General features: G+C 41.9%; 1 protein-coding gene across 2 annotated transcripts in view; it reads right to left on the bottom strand.

Moving 5' to 3' along the window:
* LOC115363633 (zinc finger protein OZF-like) overlaps positions 1–14960 on the bottom strand; it is a 33825-nt gene extending 18865 nt beyond the window's left edge. The window contains exons 1-2 of one of the 2 annotated variants that reach the window (XR_003928607.1): positions 14649–14960; positions 7650–9740 (exon numbers count right to left, since the gene is read on the bottom strand). Coding sequence is in view for 1 of the 2 variants with exons in the window: in XM_030057894.1 (XP_029913754.1) it covers positions 8416–9740; positions 14649–14841 (1518 nt within the window). In the remaining variant the exon portion in view is untranslated. Of the gene's footprint in view, positions 1–7091; positions 9741–14648 lie in introns of those variants that run through there. The other variant, XM_030057894.1, reaches the window with a different exon arrangement.
* Positions 14961–22879: the final 7919 nt, after the last annotated feature.

Here is a 22879-nt window from a genome sequence, read left to right as displayed (position 1 = left end):
AGCAATGAAGGTTCAAATATCAATGATCAACTTAGTACAAGCTGATCTTTGTAAAATTATCAACTTGTTCTGACAATATAGCTAGCAAACTTCAGCACCAGCTTATAAACAACAGAAGGAACGAACGATGTGTAACATCTAAAAGTGTCCCCTTGCAACAATCACAATACACAACAGGGCGTTTTGGCTTAGATCAGTGTCTCTCAAATGGGGGTACGCGCAGGGCCGGACTGGGACACTTTTTCAGGCCACATGTCAGTCAGGTGTCAGGCCGGGCGGGGAAGGGGGGGGGGGTGTACGTGGAGGAACTCCAGGGGGTACTTGAGATTTTTTAAAAATTATACAACACGTAGATCCGACCGAGCAATCTGATTGGTCAATCAAATGTTTAGAATGTACTCAAATGAGCATGACACCACGGCTAGCCGTGTGCAAAAAAAAAAAAAAAAAAAACCTCATCACTGAAAATATTACTCCGCCTCCGAGTCTGTGTGATTTCTATGGCAACACGAAACGTTTCACCGAAACCTGCATCAAAAGCCGCTGTCAACTTTGTTCGCCTGCATAATGGACCGTTTTGTTGTTTCATTTGGCGACCTAAGTTTGGATAAACGGCTGAACGAGGAAGACAAGACAGAGGAGAAAAAGGAGAGATACGCGAGAGTGACGAGTGAAGAGCTGGATCAGCTGGAGAGGTCAGGAAATGAAGCCGGTACGGCCCGGTCAAGGTCTTGGGCCGTCAAATGTCTACAAGACTACCTGACAAACACCGGGCAGACAGCCGATTTCTCACCTGTAAGGAAAGAAGAGCTAAACATGATCCTACGTGAATTTTATTGAGCTTTAATTTCTATAATAAAGAGAATGAAATGCCTCAGCGGATTCAGCACCACGGACAGTACCTGCTGAGGCAGATTCAGCACCACGGACAGTACCTGCTGAGGTGGATTCAGCACCCCGGACAGTACCTGCTGAGGCAGATTCAGCACCACAGATTTTCCACGGAGATGTGCGGCTATAACTCTGTTCTTGTTTGTTAACAGTTATTAATTAGCCTATTAATCGTTATTAATTTGTTCAGTCTTTATGAGTTTCCTGGGCCAAAGATTTAATTAATTTGTCAATTTGTTTGCGTCTGTACATTGAAATGAACATTTAATAAATCAACACATCTGTCAAAACTGTCGTCTTTATTTCAGAGGTAAATTGATAACAGCCTTTGATAACGTCCTTCGGCCTACCGTCTACAGCCATTGACATAAGGCATGCAGCGCAAGAGGGGGTGCCAAAGTAAAAATGGTATGGTCCAAGCATAGGAGTGTAAGGTTTTTTGGGGGGGCAAATTTATCTTTTATAAATACTGGGGGGGACTTGTCCCCCCTGACCTAAATTTGCGCCCTTGATTTCAGCGATCACAGAATCGCTGACGGAATCGCGGAATTAGCTAAATAAAATGGAATCTATTTTTAACAGTGGCGGTTCTAGACCAGTTTTACTGAAGGGGCCTGGCTGGGGCCAGAGGTTTTGTCAGAGGGGCACATTCAACCCGGGGCATAAGATTCAAAATTATATCTGATTTTTTCCCCCCATAAAACTAGTGATTACCCATTGTAACCAAACTGAATGGTTCAAAATATCACATTATCACAATATCACATTTGAGACACAAGTATAAGAGACAGAAACAATGGAAACATCCTATTTTTCAGTGTAACCTTAGTACAGACAAACTCCTGCTTCTACAATCTTTATCAGGCAGTTTCAACATCATCATCACATCTTCATTACATCACTGTCTTCTTATCATCTTCATCAATAAATCATCATCATATTTACACTCTAAAAGCTTATTGTTACCTTGTAACAATGACATATTGTTCGTGGTAGTCGTTTCTTGCTTCTGACTGCCTCTCGTCGGGTGGTTGGTAACTTTTCGAGCTCGCTGTTTTCACCGTAGCTCAACAAGTGGTGCAACGCTCTAAAGTGGCTTTCACAAAGCACACGCACGGCGCAGACCTTGGCCGGCGCAGCCATTGATTGTGGATGTGATTGCGGAGCGCACCGGTCTGGGTTTATATTTAGAAATCTAGATGATTGACATCATTAGATATGCACTACTTTTGCAAAGACAATGCAGTATAGTCATACATTTATTATGAAATCCCATGTGAAGTCACACACAACAGGTAACAGGTGAAATCAGATGAAATGAGAAAAAAAATACAGCCTTCATTCATGTAACAATTTATTAAGAAGCATTAGTTCAGCTAATCCATAAATTAAAGAATGTATTTGCCTATTTACATGGTTCATCCGAAGCTGCTGTATTGTCCGCCAGAGAAAAAGTGCGCCAGAACGGAAAACTACTTCCTAGCGCGTTTCGGTCGTACACGCCACGCATGCGCGCGCCCTACTCTGCACGCATGTGCAGGCTGCTCTGCGCAAGTCTGCGCCGCACCCAGCGCAGAGCGCAGCCCAAACTGCGCATTATGGGAAAGCCGCTTCACAATTTATAATCTTTGTTCGGAGGGGGGGCCACAGCGGGGTCCAGACTCAGTGTTATGGGGGCACTGGCCCCTGTTGGCCCCTCCCCAGAACCACCAGTGATTTTTAACACAGAATATCATGGAATTTTACATAATTTGAATGAAATGCTGTTTTTGTGTGGAATATGAACGTATGTCTGGGGAAATTACATGGAGGGAAACAAATCTGGATGGCACAACCCCTTCAGTCGTTTCACCTGCACCACCAAAAAAAAAAAAAAAAATTACAACAACTGCACCGGCACCGTACGAGTCCAAAAGGCAAAGAAACTTTCCAACTACAGCAGTGCACTGACATAGATTGTGTAACAAAGCGAAGAGTTGCCACTCCGCTCTAGTTTCACTGGCTAACAGCAGCACACTGGCTTAGCTCGTCTATTCAGAGAAGCGGTATCGCTTCGGCTTATTTTTCAGTCTGTTATCACATGCATACTAGTGCTCATTCATTGGTAGCTGAATTTTTAGGTCTGTTTGATAAGTAATTTACATTTTTTAAAACAAATAATAATTTAACATATTGTGAAATGTGTGTGTGTGTGTGTGTATATATATATACAGTACTGTATATATATATATATGTGTGTATATGTATATGTGTGTGTGTATATATGTATATATATATATATATATATATATATATATATATATATATATATATATATATATACACACTACTCACAAAAAGTTAGGGATATTTGGCTTTCGGGTGAAATTTATGGAAAATGTAAAAAGTTCATGCTACAGTGATATTATATCATAAAAGTAGGGCATTTAAGTAGAAGCATGCACTGGCGATTTCCTCGTCTCAAACAATTTATTGAAACAAAAGCCAACAACAGTGGTGGGTATACCACAACAAAAAATGTCAATGTCTCAATAACTTGTCATGTGCCCTTGAGCATCAATTACAGCTTGACAACGACGTCTCATGCTATTCACAAGTCGACTTATTGTCTGCTGAGGCATGGCATCCCACTCTTCTTGAAGGGCGGCCCTCAGGACATTGAGGTTCTGGGGCACAGAGCTCCGAGCCTCTACATAGCGACTCAGCTGATCCCATAGGTTTTCTATGGGATTCAGGTCTGGAGAAAGTGCAGGCCATTCCATTTGAGGTACCCCAGTCTCCAGCAGCCGTTCCCTAATGATACAACCTCGATGAGCTGGAGCATTGTCGTCCATCAAGATGAAATTAGGCCTGTGTTGTTCATGCAGGGGCACAATGACTGGATTAATGATGTTATTCAGATAGTATGGGCTTGTCACTGTACCATTCACAAAGTGTAGGGCAGTTCTGTACTGACTAGACACACCTGCCCACACAGTAACACCACCACCACCACCAAAGGCTCGTCTGGTGACAACAGTGGCTGATGCATAGTGCTCTCCTTGATGTCTCCAACATCGTTGGCGGCCATCATTTCTGCTCAACATGAATCGGCTTTCATCAGAGAACAGCACTGAGGCCCACTGGTCCCTCGTCCAGCGTAAATGCTCCCTGGCCCATGCAAGACAATGACACCTGTGCCTGGTGGTGTGGTCAGGTACCCTTGCAGGTCGTCTAGCACGCAGACCATGCTGATGTAAACGGTTTCGAATGGTCTGACATGACACTTGGGTGCCTCTCACCTCCCTTAAATGTGCCTGGAGTTGAGTGGCATTCATCATCCGGTTCCGCAGGGCACTGTTCACAATGAAGCAGTCATCAGTGTGGGATGTGGCCAAAGGACGTCCACTTCTATGCCTTTCTGTGACTCTTCCAGTCTCTCTGTATCTCTGTTGCAACCTGCTGATGACACTCTGTGACACTCTAAGCTCAGTGGCCACTTCCGTCTGAGAACATCCTGTTTGAAGCCTCGCAATGGCGAGGTGCTGCTGATCAATTGTTAGGTGTCGTCTTGGTCTCATGATGTCAAAATGTGAACAGCATGATGAGGAGGACTGTTTAAATACCAATTCTGATTGAACCAGGAAATTTATTGGTCGATTCATGGATCAAACACCTGTTGTGAATTTTGCCGTTAAGCTCCTTGTTAGAGAACAGCAACTTGTGCAAAAAGTACTGAAACACTGAACAGTTGGACATGTGCATTCAAAAGTTTACAGAAGGTCACATTAAGTTCACCTGTAAAGGTTATAATGCATTTTAGGTTCATCCTGAAATTTCACCCGAAAGCCAAATATCCCTAACTTTTTGTGAGTAGTGTACGTGTGGGTGTGTGCATATAAAATTCCACAAAGATTCACAAACTGTCTGTTAGCATGCACTTGGTTCTGACACCACTGTAGGTTAAGGCCAACGTTCAGCATACACCCCAGTTGTCTTCCTCTGTTTTGTGAACTTGTTTACCAGCTGTAGTCTGTTATTTGTGTGAGTTGATTGCTGAGGTTGTGTACATCAGGTTCAAAGTCGTCAGATGGTTGTGGAATCTTCTTGCAGTGGCTGGCGTGAACCTTGGTGGCTTTCTTGGCAACCTTTACTGCTGTCTCTGTGATGAGGAGAACCTGGTGTGGGCCAGTCCACTGTCTTTCTTTCCAGCTTTTCCGTCTGTGGTCTTTGACGACCCTCCAGTCATCTGCTTTGAGGTCATGCAGCTTCTTCTGAGCTGGTTGAGGCAAGGTGTCCTTCAACTGCTTGTGTCAGAGAGAATAGAGGACAGGTTTGCACAGTAATGCAATGTTTCATCTAGACAAAGCCCAGTGGAAGGTAGTTGGCATTTTACCGGACCTATACCCGTGTTCAAAGGTCTGCCAAAAAGGATTTCAAATGGACCAAAGCTATTTCTACTTCTGACTCTAGCTCTTATCTGCATTAAGACTAGGAGAAGTGGTCCACGAGACTCCTGTATCTGCACAACATTCAGCCAATTTGTTTTTGAGTATGCCATTTTCACATTCTACAGCACCACCACTAGGAGAATGATAGGCACATTGTTGTTTTAAGTCTGTGTCTAGGTAATCTCCTACTTGTTGGAGCGCTGAGTTGAATTCATTTTCAGATGATCAAATGGTTTGTCTGGTGGAGGATGTGCTGCTTGTGGAGAAGGACAACTAGCTATGCAGATAACAGTCCCCCTTTTGACACATGGTCTTTACCCTATGTCAACTTTGCATAGTTGGGAAACAGACACTGAGGTACACAAGGATTACCATTGGGACCATACCAAATGCCATCCCTGGAAACTGAACCAGTTTTCTTCCAAATGTATCTCTCATCAGTGCTGGCATGAGACTGCAGGTCCAGTACATTGGTTTATCCATTCACTACCCCACCAGCTTCTTCATGTGGGGGTTTTCACTTACTTGACACTGCAGTGTTGCACTTGACACAACCACTAGAGGCTTTTTAATTTCTGACACAACTACAGCTCATAATAACCTTTTGTAAATACCAGGGGCGTGCGGTCATAATAAGCTATTAATGCAGCGCATGCCCAAGCCCTTCAATTAAAATCTTTAAAATGTTGGTCTCCTAGTGTGTCCTTTTATAATATACCTTATTTCTATCATTTTGGTTGCAAACCACTGCCTATATACACGTATCTATCTCATTCTGCTAGTGAAATGCTGCAAAGTTGACAGCTTGTCGCGCGCATGCGCTCTGTGATACCGAGTATTCACAGTAGTTTTGTAGCCGGTGTTTCTGTACGTGGGCGTTTTGAATGGAAAATAAGCTGTCTGTGAACCAGCTTTTCAGAAGACGCATGCGCAACACGAGTAGCTACGTAGCAAGCTCGCTTGAAATGTTCAGCGGCAACAGCAAGTCATTCACTTGACAGCTAGCTACCGTTAACGTGGTTAGCTGGCTAGCTAGCACGGGAACGTTAACATTAGTTTGGTCTTTCATCTGCATCGTGCCAATCAAAAGGGGTGAAAATACAACTTCAATTGAGTAACCTGGCATGTTTCATCGATTTAGGCTATTGCAGGTGTTATGAAAAAGAAGTGTTCTCTGACGTTTATCACTTTGGTGCGTAGCCTGATGGGCAGCTGGGCATGTTTATGTGTCATTTCATTGACCATGTAGGCTAGCTGGTGACATTGCTGTGTGTTTTCACCCCGTGGCACGTCCGAATAGTTCCGATCTCATGGTAAATTCCAACATTTTGTTGGTAACAGTGTGAGCATGTTCATGTGTCATTTGCTTGACTCTGTAACTGGTTATTACTGCATCACCCGTCCGTTCTAATAATTTCCGCTTTCATTTACACTGTAAATTGCAACACATTGTTGTTGGTAACATTGGGGCAAAATACGCACGCGTGTCTATCAAAATCGAGTTGATATAGAATAGTTAAAAACCATATTATGCGTTTTTATTAACAAATAAATGTCCAAAATTTTTCAAGCTTGCGCCCTCACGGGCAGTCGCATGAAATTGGTACCATAGCATGACTACACAAAAACGTCACCGCTCGCCACTGATAAATACACTTCAGATAACATCTGATGCTGAAAGATTTTTTTGCTATTATTAATCGATGTCCTAATTTATTCTTTATTTCTGATATTTTGTTATCAGTACATTAAAGAGTCCATCACGGGTTATAGTGACTTAACTAAATGCATTTATTTAAGTATGAATAGTTATATGAATAGTTCACACCTGCTGACATCAAAACAATAATTTACAGGCAAACAATCTAATGGATTCATCGTACGCTAAATGTGAAACTAAAAAAAATGTGTTTCAGTAAACACACCTGCTCTGTGATTACGACTTCACCTATTAATGCGTTCTTTTTCCTCCTGATATCACATACTGTGCAAAAAAAAGAAAGTACAATGAACAGATTTTACCTCATATACACATAATGAAAACAATACAAAAATCAACATGGGTGGAAGGTTCATGAGAAGACTGTCCACAACAAGACACAGGAAGAAACACTCTGCACTTCAAACTATATATTTGTAAAAAGGCAACATGCTTACATCTGCAACATCACCTCATCAATAACCAAACTGATGTTCACCACACAGAAACATGTTACAATGTGAAGTACAATACCACATATTGTGAAAATTGCCATTCCTTTGTTCATCTGTCAACATTCCATCTGTCAATCTGTCATATTGCTTTGAAATTTGGAGAAACTGTGACACCTCCTGAACAGTTCCTTGTTATTAATGCAGAAAACAAAGTGTGTACTACAATAAACTACATTGATGTCTAAGAATATAATTCCAATAAAGAATGACAAATGTTGAGTTGCTGGCCAGAACATTAACTTACATGTATCAGATGATCAAAGTGACAAGGGAACATAAACCTGAATTTGAGCCGGACAGCAACAACAAGAATTTCTCTCTTCAATGAGCTTGCATTAACACAAGATGTGTGTGAGCAGTGTTCACATGTGGCTGCATCTCCAACAACAACACTGACTGAGAAGAGTTTGAGTTTCCTCGTCCTGAGTCATGGACAGTCATCATGTTTTCTAGTTTGTTGTCCTGTTGAACAATTCAGTTCAAGCAGCAGATCTGCAGCTTCAGCTGCTGCTGCTCTCACCAACACACTTAAGACTTTTAACACGGTCATGCCTGCAGAAACTGCTGCCCAGTTTCTCTCCTGAGTGGATTCTCATGTGTCTGTTTATGTGACTTTTACATGTACAATTCTGATTACAGACTGAACAGCTAAAGGGTTTCTGTCCTGAGTGGACAATCATGTGTTTCTTTATTTTTTTTGAGTGAAACATTTACCACAATTTGAGCAGCTAAAAGATTCCTCTCCTGTGTGGACTCTTGTGTGATTAAGCTACACTTCTGTGTAAATTGTTTACAAATTGAGCAGCTAAAAGTTTTCTCTCCTGAGTGGACACTCGTGTATATTTAAGGAACATTTCTTTCTAAAACTTTTACCACAAACTCAGCAGCTGAAAGGTTTCTCTCCTGTGTGGATACTCATGTGTGCATTTAAGTTACATTTCTGTTTGAAACTGATACCACAAATTGAGCAGCTGAAACGTTTCTCTGCTATGTGGCGTACCATATGAACCTTGAATTGACTTTTCCATATAAATTTCTTAGCACAGAATCGGCAGCTGAAAAGTTTCTTTCCTGGGTGGATACTCATGTGTGTATTTAAGTCAGATTGCTGTGTAAAACGTCTACCACAAAGTGAGCAGCGAAAAGGTTTCTCTCCTGTGTGGACTCTCATATGAATTTTTAATTGACTTTTCCCTGTAAATCTCTTAGCACAGACTGAGCAGCTCAAATTTTTCTCTCCTGTGTGGATACTCAAGTGTGCATCTAAGTTATATTTCTGTCTGAAACTGATACAACAAATTGAGCAGTTGAAAGGTTTCTCTTCTGTGTGGATTCTCATGTGTGCATTTAAGCCAGATTTCCGTGAAAAATGTTTACCACATATTGAGCAGCTGAAAGGTTTCTCTCCTGTGTGGACTCTCATATGAGCGTTTAATAGACTTTTGATTGAAAATTCCTTAGCACAGAATGGGCAGCTAAAAGGTTGCTCTTTTTTGTGGACTTTCATATGTTTGTATAAGTGAGTTTTAAGTGTAAAGCTCTTAGCGCAGACTAAGCAGCAAAAAGGTTTCTCTTCTTTGTGGACTCTCCTGTGTTTCTTTAGGTAAAATTTCCGTGCAAATCTCTTAGCACAAACTGGGCAGCTGAATGGTTTGTTGTGGTCTTTCATGTGTTTGTTTAAGTGAGTTTTATGCCAATATCTCCTAGCACAAACTGAGCAGCTGAATGGTTTCTCTCTCTTCACAGAGAAGGAAGACGACTCCTCTCCAGCCTCAGATCTGTCATGGCTGAAAAGGACTTCACTCACTGAGGCTAAACCTGACTGAGGCTCTCCAGTCTCCTCCAAGTCATCTTCACTGTCTTCAGTCTCAGATTCAGAGGAGTGTGAAGAGAGCAGCTGGCCATCACTACTTGCTTGGAAATCCTCTTCATCAGCTTCTGTTTCAGTGGAGCTGCTGGCCGGAGGCTCTGCCTCTCTGTTCTCCTCAGTTTGGCTTTGATGAAGGTGTGAGGACTGAACTCTCTCTTCATCATCTTTACTCTTCACAGGGGCAGGAGTGAATGGGATATCCTTGGTGATACTGAGCTCCTCCTGTTCCTCTTTAATGTGGGGGGGCTCTGGCTCCTCCTGCTCCACACTGGGGCTGCACTCCTGCTGCTCAGGGGGAACCTCTTCTTTACTCACCAGCAGCTGCTGAGGCAACACTGAAACACACACACACACAGACACACACACACACATTAAGGAAAACCATGCTTGGAAGTTTACCTCAGCCTGTTACCATTTCTTCATCATGTAAACAAGATCCATGATGCTCCTTTGCTGGATGATCGCAGCCACAAAAACAGAGAAGTCATTTTGTCTCCACATAAAATTGGTATGAAAGGGACAATGAAGAGAAGCTTATTACTATAGGCCTGAGATCCATGGAAATCACTGTACAATCATAATGAAAATAATGAGGATGAAATTTGAAAACTGGCCATTTACGTTCAGTTACCATGAATATTTATGACTTTCCTGCATTTGTCCTGCGTTAGCCTCGACTGAATAAATACCTGAGGCCTGTATCACGAAGCAAGCTCAGTTTTCCCTGGATTGCTCAGACCTATCCAGCTACACTAATGGAGATGATAATAATAAGAAGAAGAAGAAGAAGAAAACATTTTATTTATAAGCGCCTTTCAAAATCACTCAAGGACACTTTACAATAGATGAAACAAACAGTAAAAAAAAAAAACACAGGTAAAAGAGTATATAAAATACAATGGAAATAGTGCAATTACAGAGTATGCAGTTTTAAACAGATGACTTTTGAGTCTAGATTTGAACAGAGGAAGAGAGTCGATGTTACGGATGTCCGGAGGGAGTGAGTTCCAGAGTTTGGGAGCAGAGCGGCTGAAGGCTCTGCCCACCATGGTGCTGATCATGGTGATCAGGGATAACCGGTATCACGACGCTGGTTATCAACTCGCTCATTCGATTCCAGGTTTGCCTCATCAAGAGCCGTGAACGTACACGTATAAGGGGTGGGTTCCGAGGCAGCACACCAATCACAAACATGAGCAACAAGGAAAAACGCACAGCGTATGTCACGGCGAAAGAACAGCGTATTATACTGGAAAGGTATGAGGAGGAAAAACAACATTTACAAACTAAATCGAACATCATGGCTGCCGCGAAGAGAAGGCAGAATGCTTGGTAATGTATTGCTGACTGCATAAATGCTCAAGTTACACATCAATGGCTTGAGTAGTCCACATCTGACACTGAAACCCATGAACTCACTGCACTGCACAGATGTGCTGCGTGTATGACAGGTATAGCTGAATTCCCCCAGGTGTAACTTCATGGGTTAAAAGGATGTGGGAGCAAGTAAAAACACAAAAACACAACACAAGAACATCATTGCATTTGGTAAGTTTGCCTTTTTATTATAGCCTGTCATAAAGGCTATAATAAAATAAAGCTGGCGCCAATAATAAAGCTGACACCAAAACAGTCACGTCAGTGCATCAGGTTGACAGCCTGAATAAAATCAGATACTGAGCTGCGTTAGAATTTAGCAGGAACAAAATACAAATATAAAGGCCTACTCGCCCTCTTGAATGAAGGGGACAAATGATCCTTTTTCACATTTGCATCAGTGAGCTGTCAATCAGGCCCATTCTCTTACCCAGGAATAATTTGGCCCCCAAAAACATTTAGAGCTAATTAACTGAGCCAATCTTTCTTTATATTGGATTCAATCTTATCTTCAATCTTACAGGTTCAGGAAAGGTTTCCTATCCCGATTAGAGGTGAACCAGCTTTGTGATACAGAAAATCCAAAGTTGAGCCTGAAGTTATCTCGCTAATGCCTTAATCCAGCTTTGTGATACAGGCCTCTGATCTGATGTGATCTGGATGGAGAAACAAAAGCAGTGAAATCTCCCTTTATCCAGTTTTCACAAATAGAATAAAGGTTTCACAAATCTGAAACTGTGTTTGAAGGACTCTTTAGTTTTTCTGGGACAATATAGTCCAGACTGATAGATTTCTAGTGTATGTATGGTAATTTTTACACCATCCACAGGAGCACAAACTGGGAGTTATCAGCACGTTCCAACCTCTACTCGGGCCCAAGCTGAAGAACACAAACACCTAAGGGAAGCCCTGAAAACTTGTGGCTATCCGAGTTGGACTTTTGACAAAATACGCTCCAGAAAGAATACCAACACTGAGGATGCTGAGAAAATAAAAGACAAACACAAAAACATTGTGATTCCATATGGGTCTGGGGTTTCAGAGAAACTCAGGAGGATTTTTAACAAACATCAAATCCCTGTATGTTTCAAACCCGGAAACACTCTCAGGCAGAAACTGGTTCATCCAAAAGACAGGACACCACACAATCAGAAGAGCAACCTGATATATGCCGTCCAATGCAGTGAGGAATGCAAGGACTTATACATTGGGGAAACAAAACAATCACTGAACAAACACATGGCCCAACACAGAAGGGCCAACTCCTCAGGTCCAGCCTCAGCTGTCTATTCACATCTAAAGGAAAAGGCACACTCCTTTGAAGACAGCAATGTTAAGATTTTGGACAGGGAGGACAAATGGTTTGAGAGAGGAGTAAAAGAAGCCATCTATGTGAAAGTGGAAAAACCATCCCTCAACAGGGGAGGGGGTCTGCGGCACCACCTATCTCCGATTTATAATGTTGCCCTTTCATCGGTACCCAGGAGGATGGTCAAGTGAAACCAGCACCCAACGGCTGTCGTTCACATGAGACCACAACAATGGTCAAGTGCAACCGGTGCCTTCATGAACACACCCACAGAGATTAAATACCTGGACCTTACTCCACTGCCTTTGTCTGTTAGTGCGGACTAGAAAGACTAATGTGTACGAACTGATGAAGCCCCTTGGATAAGAGGCGAAACATCTTCCTAAGACAAATAAAAGTCCAGTTGCCTACGATTCAATTTGCCCAAAGAGAATGATGACCCGGATAAATGAGAATATCCACAGACATTATTAATTGTTTTTCTTTTTATCACAAGGTGCAAATAAATAGACACTGATGCAAATAAATAGCCTTCTTTACATGTGCTTAAAATATATAGGCCTATATACTCTTTTATTTTAAGAATGGTGCAAAATAAAACAAACATCCCCCAAAGCAGTGGTCCCCGAGTTGCTTCTTGGTTATAATGGTGGTCCCTGGGACAAAACCAGTTGAAAACTCCTGACCTAGCTTAAATATGACCTTGCTAAGCACTGTGCATGCTAGCAGACTAGATAAGACCAGAGCAAATTAGGATAACGCATCGTCCCCGCGCAAAAACCCTTTTGGGCTGCATTTATTTACAGCAGCGCACGGACTGTGTTTTTTAACTTGTGGCGTTGAGGAGGAAAAGCGTTTCTGGTCGAAGTTATAACTTCATGGAGGAAAGAAAATGTGAACGCATGTTTTACCAGAGACTTTTATGATGCTGTTTATCCACCTACCTATTACCTACAGATAATAATTCATTAAATACACTCACTGACTACTTCAGTAGACACTGTGCAATGTGATGCACACCAGTAACAGCCCTACCATGAATTCTGCTTTAATAATGTATTACTTTGTAAATGTCGACACTGTCAGAGAGACTTCTTTATGTTTACTGAGATGATAGTGGCTGTTGCTGTTGGTGTGGAGAACATTTTAAAAGTTAAAGGTTTAGTCTGAAGTGGCCAGGACTGTACACGCCATATTCATGTGAACACAAGTAAGACAAATACTTAATGTCTGAGTTTCAAAATGGCCCACGTAACTAGACAGATTTGTAACGTTATTTTTTAACTAACGTGTATTATGTCTTCCTGTTTTTTTACAGATGGCAAAAGAAGGTGGATGCAGTATGGTGTGGGACTACTTCACCAAGGATGTCACTGGTGAAGCAGTCTGTAATATTTGTGCAGCTTCTGTAAATCAGGGATCAAGCAAGCTAAAAGCAAAAAACACAACCAACCTATGGAAGCACCGCTAAACATGATGACATGATGATACTGCCTTTTTGCACATCATGTTTTTGAATTGATTTATGTTCAAATTGTTCATATGCTGCTTGTTCCACACAATTTCTGATAATAAAAGTATTTGAAAATAGTAAAATGTTCTCCCATTAATTTATATATTTTATAACACATGTTTGGGCCTATATTTAAGCCATCCAAACAGGTATGTAAAAAGATTTAATCGACCGATATATCCGTTATCGGATTTTTTTTTATTCCCTAATATCAGAATCGGCATGGCCCCCCGAAAAATCCATATCGGTCGGGCCCTAACATGTGCAATATACAGGAATAACAGTGCCAGCATGTACACTCCTGATCAAAATTTTAAGACCAGTAGAAAATTTGCAAGAATTTACATTTTGCACTGTTGGATCTTAAGAAGGTTCTATAAGTAGAGTTTCACAATTTGGGGTTGGATGGCAAGGGTGTCTTGACGGGCAGCCAATTGGATCCTCCGGCTCAGGGTCGGTGAAATTTTATTGGGTCTAGTACCACTTGACTTTTTTTGTTCCATAACCCTCAGGATCTTTTAAGAAGTTTAAAATCACTGTCTTACTGCGTCCAACTTCAGCAGCAATGGCACACTGTGAGGGCCTTGTTGTTGGGCCTTGCTTATGCAGCTCAACAATACGACCGCGTTCAAGGAGAGAAGGCTTTTTTGCCTTTGCCATCAGGAGGTCATGACAGTGTGGATACCTGACAGAAAATGACACTGAATCCACATTTTGCGAAGATTTGGGCTTTTAAGGCTGTGGTCTTAAACTTTTGATCAGCTGATGAACCGCCTATTTCAGTTTAATGGTTGTTTGCAATAAATTGCTTACTCATTTTTTTTTTTTTTTTTGTCTCACTCCCATTTCTTTTTTTTTTGCATTTTGATTTTTTGTGCAAAATGCAAATCTTGTAATTTCTCAACTGGTCTTAAAACAGGCTACTTCAGCGAGAGGCAAAAAGCAGGAGCGACTGGAGGGTTTGGGGCTTGAAGCAGCTCTGCTGGCGTCCTGTGCTCAACACGGACATCAGCAGTGAGACAACAACATTTGAAGTGGACAAACCTGCTCTTTCTAGTCGAACTTGAGGCTGTAAAAGAGCGTCCAGCTGCTTTCTCTGCCGCTCGTTCTCCTCTCTTAACTGCCGCAGCTGCTCCTCGTGCGCCGCTAACGTCCTTTCAAACAGTTCCACTGTGTCTCGAGCCGCAGCAGCCTGTTGCTGCTGGATCAGACACATGAGCTCCTGCACGTCACACATTCTCACACATTTACAACTACACTTTTAGGTCCTTCTGCTGTTTTCGACAGCAACTGACTCACAAAGTCTCTGGCGTTGTTTTCTCTTTTACTCGTCCTTTAGCTTCCGTTTCCGCTTCTTCTTCTTCTTGTTCTTCTTCTTGTTCTTCTTCTTCTTCTTCTTCTTCAATGGGTTTTATTGGCGGTTGGCAACCGACTTGAAGGTGCATTACCGCCACCTACTGGACTGGAGTGTGGGACAGTAGATTTACAGACAAAAAAAAAAAAAAGGAAACTAATTCTTCTCCATCAGTCTTGTAACTTTTAAATATGTAATGAGATGATCGAATATCTTTGATTCTATCCCAAGTAGATTCCCTATATTCAGGCATATGTTGGCTTTTTTTGCTGCTGTTATCAGTGCCCTCCTTTCCTCCTCATGTGCTCTACACTCCAACAGTACATGCTGGACCGATTCAGATACACCACAGTGACCACATTTACCATCGGGGTGTTTACTTATTCTGTGAAGTGTGTCATTTAGTCCTGTGTGACCTATCCTAAGTCGTGCGATGATTGCCTCTTCCCTCCGGCTCCTGCTCATCCTTCTTCCCAACCCAACCTGTTTCTGTATGTTATAGAGGTGTCTTCCTGTGTCTTGGATGTCCCAATATTCCTGCCACACCTTTTCCACATGTTTCTTAATTATTGCTTTCCCCTCTGCCCTACTTAAAGGAATTTCCATATTTACTGTTTGTGATTTCAGTGACTGCTTGGCCAGAATATCCACATCTTCATTTTCTTCTAATCCTACATGCACAGGAACCCAAATAAAGCAGACCTTCAAACCCCTCCTGTGCATTCTGTAAAGTACATTGTGTATTTCAAAAATGAGATCTTGCCTACATGATTTCAGGGTATTGATACTTGTAAGTGCTGCCCAGCTATCTGATGCTATTAGTATGTTGTTATGGTTATTTCTTTCAACCTATTCCAGTGCCAATATAATAGCTGTAAGCTCAACTGTATATACTGATAAATGGTCTGTGGTTCTTTTCCTGATATGTACTTTGTAGTTTGGGATGAAGACTGCAGTGTCAGGGTCTTTTGATCCATCAGTGAAAGACATTATTTTGTCTGGGAAGTGTTGTTCCAGATATCTTTGAGCTACCCTCCCAGCCGATACCTGCTTGCTCCTTTTCTTCAATTGTTGCTGTATGTCGAAGTTTACTGATGGCTTTACAAATAACCAGGGGGGAGTATGTGAGTATGGGACTGTTGGACTGAATTGGATACAACCTAAACCTGCTTGTTCTGCTTTTATATTCCATAACCATCCAAAGCTCATATAATTAGTGTCATTATGTTCCCAACAGTCTTCCAGGATGGCTTTAGCAGGGTGTGAGGTACTATGCTTCTTCTTCTTCTTCTTCCTTATGGTGTTTAAGAGCGGCTGGCCACTTTTGCAAATGGGTATTACCGCCACCTACTGATCATAATCAGAATCAGAATCAGAATACTTTATTGATCCCCAGGGGGAAATTACTTTTTGTTACAATAACAACTCCCACTCCAAGTGTACAAGTAAAAAGAGCAAATAGTCAAGAAAAATAAAGAAAGGAATATAAATATAAATATAAATATATATAGAATAAAAAGAAAAGAAAAAAATATATGTACAAGTGCAAACATGGACAGGAGTTATTGCAATATAGGGTGCGGATCAGGCTCCTATATCCCATCATTCTATATTCCACCTACCCTAATTGATCCTAAATAAATACAATAAAATAACTGAAATAAAAGTTAATATATATATATATATATATATATATATATATTAAAACAGCTTCAATGATTTATTCAGTGCACAATGTCCCAACCTCAATGTAAATGACCTTTAATATAGCCCAGCATCTTCCCGCCATTGTTCTTTTCTTGTGTACTTACCTGATAATTATTTTCTTAAAGTTAGTTTCTTGTTTTTTACGTTATGCTGGATATCAAGGTTAGCGCTGTTATTTTGAAGAGACTTCCGCCGGAAGTAGGAAAATACGGTGTGAGTTGAAAACAAAGATTGACTGTGCACGTAAAAAACGTACATGTCTGTACATGACAGGGTTGCCAAGTCCGCGTTTTTTCCGCCAAATTGGGCTACTTTTTAAGTGTTGCCGCGGGTAACAAATTTTGTCCGCGGGTTGGGCTTGGGCAGACCTGTGGCATACAGATGATGAATAATGCCTATGAATAAAGATTCATATTTTGAATGACTAATGAAACCTGTTGCCACGAGTTTGAGCCCACCAGAGAGATGCTGGCCTTGTTCAATACAGTTCTGTATGACAGGGACCAGGGCGAGGGATCTCAACATGTCTAAAAAGAAACTGGACAACGCTGTAAATAGTTCAAGTTCATGGAGTTTTTTCAAAAGCAACATATATGGATTTTTATGGGCATATTTTTAGTTCTGGTATTGGGCTGATTTTTGGGCCGCTTTTATACCCGGTTGGGCGGGTTTTGGGCTGGTTTTGAGTTGCTGTTTGGCTGCTTTTGTCTCACAGATCTGGCAACCCTGGTACATGAAATGCAGCTGTTTTGTCCATTTAGCAACTGGTTGACAAGGGCACAAGGTTTGTCATGACTCCATTTCAACTTGTGTGTAATGTCGATTTATATTGTGGCGCTTTTTTGTAGTTTTGAAGAGTTTTATGTTAGTTCGTTTTGGCAAGTATGGTAGCTAACTTATGTTAGCCCAGTGAATGGCATTTGTTGCTAGCCAAAAAGGGAGCAGCTATTTTCTCTGTAGTTTTCCGTGCTTGCATAGATAAATGCAGCAGTATATGTTTGTTTACTATAATCACTATTTCCAATGTTTAAAATGTATGTGTGACATAAAAGTGACTGTATAAGTAGTTTATTCAAGTTAAAAACCTTTATTTATGGCACTCTATTAAGAGGTTGTTGCAAGGTTAAAAAAGGTTAAAATTTCATAAATGGTAATATTTCATTACTAAAAACTCGGATTTATTTCATTGTCAGAGATTAAAAATATGTTTTATTCCATTTTATTTCATAATTTTGTAAGTCTATGGCAAAAATAGTAACAGCCCTTATTTTATTATCTTTTGTAGCTCTTACGGTGTGTTCAAGTGCGAAAGGAATTCATGAAGCTACGGTGTTTGTTGCATCAAAATAAAAAACACTATGAACCATCAGTTGTAGAGTATCATTTAGACCATCAGTCAACTGGGGATGCTACACTCAATCACATCAAAACTATCTCCTCTCTCCTCCTGCCTCTGTTGACCTTACTCCCTCTGACATTACGTTGTACCTGGTAGAAGTGCCGAACCTTCTCCTCCCCATCCCATCTACCCTGCCACAACTGATTGGCCTTTTCCCATATTATCCCCTTGGCCTCTGCCTTACTAATCTTAACATGCATATCTACCCTCTCCTTCTTTAAAGCCCTCTTTGCCAATGCCTTTCTCTCCTCCAGCAGCCGCCAATCCACAGCTGACATCCAAGGACCCACAGCTGGATACATAACTGAGGGGCAAAAACTAAGACTCCCCACTCCAAAATCTTCTGCTATTTCATTTCCTATCCAACCAAAGTTCTTCTTTTTACCTTTTCCATTCTCCCAGCAGTCCCTAAGCACCCCAAATGTAGGGTGAGAGTCTCCATGTCCCTGCAAGCTAACCCAGTAATTAGTCATTAACTGATCCCTCCTTAAATCCAGTGGCATCTCACTCAACGCCACCTGTAAAGCAGGCACTGGCAATGACCTAAATGCCCCACAGCAAATTCTTAAAGCCTGGGCCTGAAGTACATCCAGCTTCCGAAGATGAGTCTGGGCTGCCGACCCATACACCAGGCAGCAATAATCCAGCACCAATCTCACTAGTGCCAAATACACTGCCCTCAGAGCCCCGCAGCTAGCCCCCCAACTCCTACCTGCCAGACACCTCATTACATTCAACACCCTTTTCCCCCTATCTACCATCTTCTTAACATGGCCTTCCCACATCAGACGAGTGTCAAACACTACCCCCAAATACTTAAAAAAAACCCCACCCTCTCCAGTTCTCGCCCATACAATCTCAGGCTCAAATCTTCCTGCAGCTTCTTCTTTGTGAAGAACAAAGTCTGTGTCTTCTCAACTGAGAACCGACAACCCCAGTCCAGCCTCCACTGCACCACCACATCGATTGCCTCCTGCACCCTCCTGACCCCATTCTCAATACTTCTACTCCTTATCCAGAGAGCCCCATCATCTGCAAATAAAGACCTCCCTATGTCTCCCTGGATCCCAGCAAAAATGTCATTTATCATGATTAAATAGAGTAGAGGACTGATAACGCTACCCTGGGGGGTTCCATTATTAGACCCTCCAGAAAAACGCAGCCAAAAATCCTTGATTATGCGGACTAAAATCCTTGATTCCGCGGGCTAAAATCCTTGATTATGCAATTAAATATGCGGGTTTTTTATGTCATTTTATGCGGTGAAATTGCGGGAAGTTGCGAAGTATGCGAATAGTTGTGAAATATGCGAACTCTGAGTTGATCTACTCTGAGATAGGAAACTCTGATTTTTCAGTTCCAGAACAGCTGATTTGACTTAGTTTGATCAACTCGGAGTAGTTTCACCTGTAGTTAAGCGTGTGCACCACAGCCATAAAAAGACAGCCTCATTGTAGCCCTGATTTGACGAGTCACCATGGCAACGGGGAAGCGCGTTTTTCATCTCAGCTGAATTGGAAATCTTAATGGATTCATACAGCGAGTCTGAACATGTTTTTTACTGCAACACCGCTGCAGCGGCAAAGGAGAGGGAGACGGCGTGGGAGAACATTGCTGCTCGGGTCAATGCGTAAGTTTAAATGTAGTCCATTGCAATCACAATAATATTACAGGGGAAAACTGCTTGGATGGTTGCCTATTAATTTATTTCATTTAGGTGCAATGCCGCGGGGGAAGAAGCGCACTTGGCAGCAGCTTAAGATGAAATATAAAAAGATTGTTCAAACAGGTAAGACCTCGGCATAAACATCTATGCGCGGTCTTATCTCCCGACGAATATTTAATTCTCTGCGCAGTAACACTGCACCTTCATCCACGGGATCGTTGTCGAAAGGACATGCCATGTTTGTGAAAAAATGTTGCCACCTAACTACTAATGGACTTCTAATAAAGGCCTACTGACTGTTTTTTAATTATTAATAACAGACGGCAGAACTAATATGCCACGCCAAAACTCGCCTGCTGACTGAATGAATGAGGAAGTTAAATACCATCTGTGGCTGAAAGAGGGTAGACGGACACAGAGAGAAACTCAAGGTTTCGTGAGAAAAACCTGGTCCCAACCAGGTTAGTTTCATGGAGTCTGTTATAGGGATGGCGAAAATACAAAATTTTCTTGGTCGACCACCGGGCCTTATTAATCGGTTTATTTCGGTTAACCGAGAATATTATTTGACTGTCTTTAAAATTTACAGACAGTCAAGAACGCGACCGTGTCCGTTCTGTACCACAGATGTCCCCTCAGCAGACCCAAAACCAATTCAGACATAAGATAATATGGAGCATCTTTCATCCCGAAGTCAAATATTGTACATAGCCTACATGATATCCTACAAACATTATGTTATTTACGCATGTTGCTTACCGTGGTGTAGAAGAAATCTCTCCTCGTGAAAAATATTGTCTCCAGATTCCTCGATGAGTCTGCTTGGTGGTTTTATGACTCTTGCAGACTTGCATGACATACTTTGTTCAAAACTATACGTGATCACCATAAGCTTGGCTCGTTTCTCTGGTCTGTCTCTACCGAGCTGTGTGTAATGACGTAATCCAAGCCTGGCAGAGTGTCCCGTCGCCATGTTTACCGTATTAAACTGTATGTGGGTTCATGACCAACTTCTTAGCTTTCAGGAACAGTTGGAATTTTTTCGATACAGCAAACTTTACGGAAGTTACGGTATTTACAATATGACATGCGCATTTGTGTCGGCGACGACACATTCGGCCTTAAAATTAACCAACAAAATTATTCGGTTAAAGTTCAAACGGTCAACAACCGGTCAAACGGCCACTGGTTAGCATCCCTAGTCTGTTACTGCGGTAACTGACCGAGAGCTTAAGTTACCTCCCTCTGTGAAACGGAAAACTAAAAGTTTCCCTCATTTCAGGTTTAACAGACTCAGAGTTTTCACTAAACCTGCTTTGTGAAACGGACCCCTGCTACAATGTTTACAAAAACAGTTTAAACTCAACTGTTGAACATCAACTCTAAAAATAACAGTTCTCAATGAGCCAAACCTACAGGTCTAAATAGTGTAAGACCTTACTGCACCATTTATGGGAACGTTGTTCAGTGCAATATCATCTTTTGTCTCTCCTGTGGGTGCCGTTCTTCCATTAGCTCGTTGTTGTGTTGTGTTGTCTTGTGTTGTGAATGCGCGAGCTGATGACGTCGGGCCGGGCGTCGCATATAAATTAACATCACAACCCCATTTATTTACTTCTCATTTTATATGGAAATTGTGAAATCAAGCGAGACCCGCATATTTCGCAAAATATGCTAAATATGCGGGAATTATGCGCCCTTTTGGAAAATAATTGACCACCGCATAATCAGCGACATTTTGGTGATTTATGCGGGAATTGCATAAATCGCATAATCGCGTTTTTCTGGAGGGTCTACATTATTAACCTGGTACTGACTGGACAAAACAGAACCAACCCGGACCTCAGTCTTCCTCCCAGTTAGAAAATCCCCAATCCAATTAAACATTTTCCCACACACCTCTAACTTGTGCAGTTTTATAAGCAGACCCTCTCTCTACATCATGTCATAGGCCTTCTCTATGTCAAAGAAAACAGCTACAACTGACTCCCTATTTGCCTGGGCCCTCCTTACCTCATCCTCTAGTCTAACCACGGCATCCATGGTGTTTCTTCCTTTTCTGAAACCACACTGATATTCTGCCAACTCTCCTCTCCTCTCCAGTACATATGATAATCTTTCTGTCACCATCCTCTCCATTACTTTGCAAATATTGGAGGTCAGAGCTATTGGCCTATAGCTAGATGGTGACGTTGGGTCCTTGCCCGGTTTTCGGATCGGCACCACCACAGCTTCTTTCCACCCCTGTGGGAGCTTCCCCTCCTCCCACACTCTGTTGTAAAGATGCAACAACGCCCCCAAAGCCCCATTCCCTAAGTTTTGCAGCATTTTATAAAACACTCTATCTTTGCCGGGCGAGGTGGGCTTGGATTTATTTATAGCTCTTACCATCTCTGCTAAGGTAAAGGGCTCATCCAAGTCACTACCCCCCCACCCCACCCCACCTATCACACCTGGATGGAGATTCAAGGTAACTTCCCTCCTCCATATTCCTTCTTCAGACAGGTTCTCTTCTTCGGACAGGCCCCCCACCACCATCTTTTCCTTACAGATCTGAGCCATATGGCCAAACCACTGGCAGTTGTTACACCGCAATGGCCTTGGCACATATAGGGCCCTATCTTGTGCCACCCGCTAGCCGCTGCCACTACCTGCTACCCGTGAATTGCGTATTTAAGAGCTTCCCCTATCCCTAAATGGTATCTTGCGCCCACGCTACCTGCTATACCTACACATAGTTCCACCTCTGCCTCTTGTGTGTGTGTGGTGTGACCTGGGGATTTTAGGACACATGTGGCTCCACCTCCTGAATTAACTCGCTTATAATATACAGTACAGGCCAAAGTTTGGACACACCTTCTCATTCAATGTGTTTTCTTTATTTTCATGACTATTTACATTGTAGATTCTCACTGAAGGAATCAAAACTATGAATGAACACATGTGGAGTTATGTACTTAACAAAAAAAGGTGAAATAACTGAAAACATGTTTTATATTCTAGTTTCTTCAAAATAGCCACCCTTTGCTCTGATTACTGCTTTGCACACTCTTGGCATTCTCTCCATGAGCTTCAAGAGGTAGTCACCTCAAAAATGGTTTTCACTTCACAGGTGTGCCTTATCAGGGTTAATTAGTGGAATTTCTTGC

This window comes from Myripristis murdjan, chromosome 8 (genome assembly GCF_902150065.1).
Source record: "Myripristis murdjan chromosome 8, fMyrMur1.1, whole genome shotgun sequence".
In the NCBI taxonomy this organism is placed as follows: Eukaryota; Metazoa; Chordata; class Actinopteri; order Holocentriformes; family Holocentridae; genus Myripristis; species Myripristis murdjan.
The sequence above is the reverse complement of the archived record's forward strand: the minus strand, read 5'-3'. Positions and strand labels throughout refer to the sequence as shown.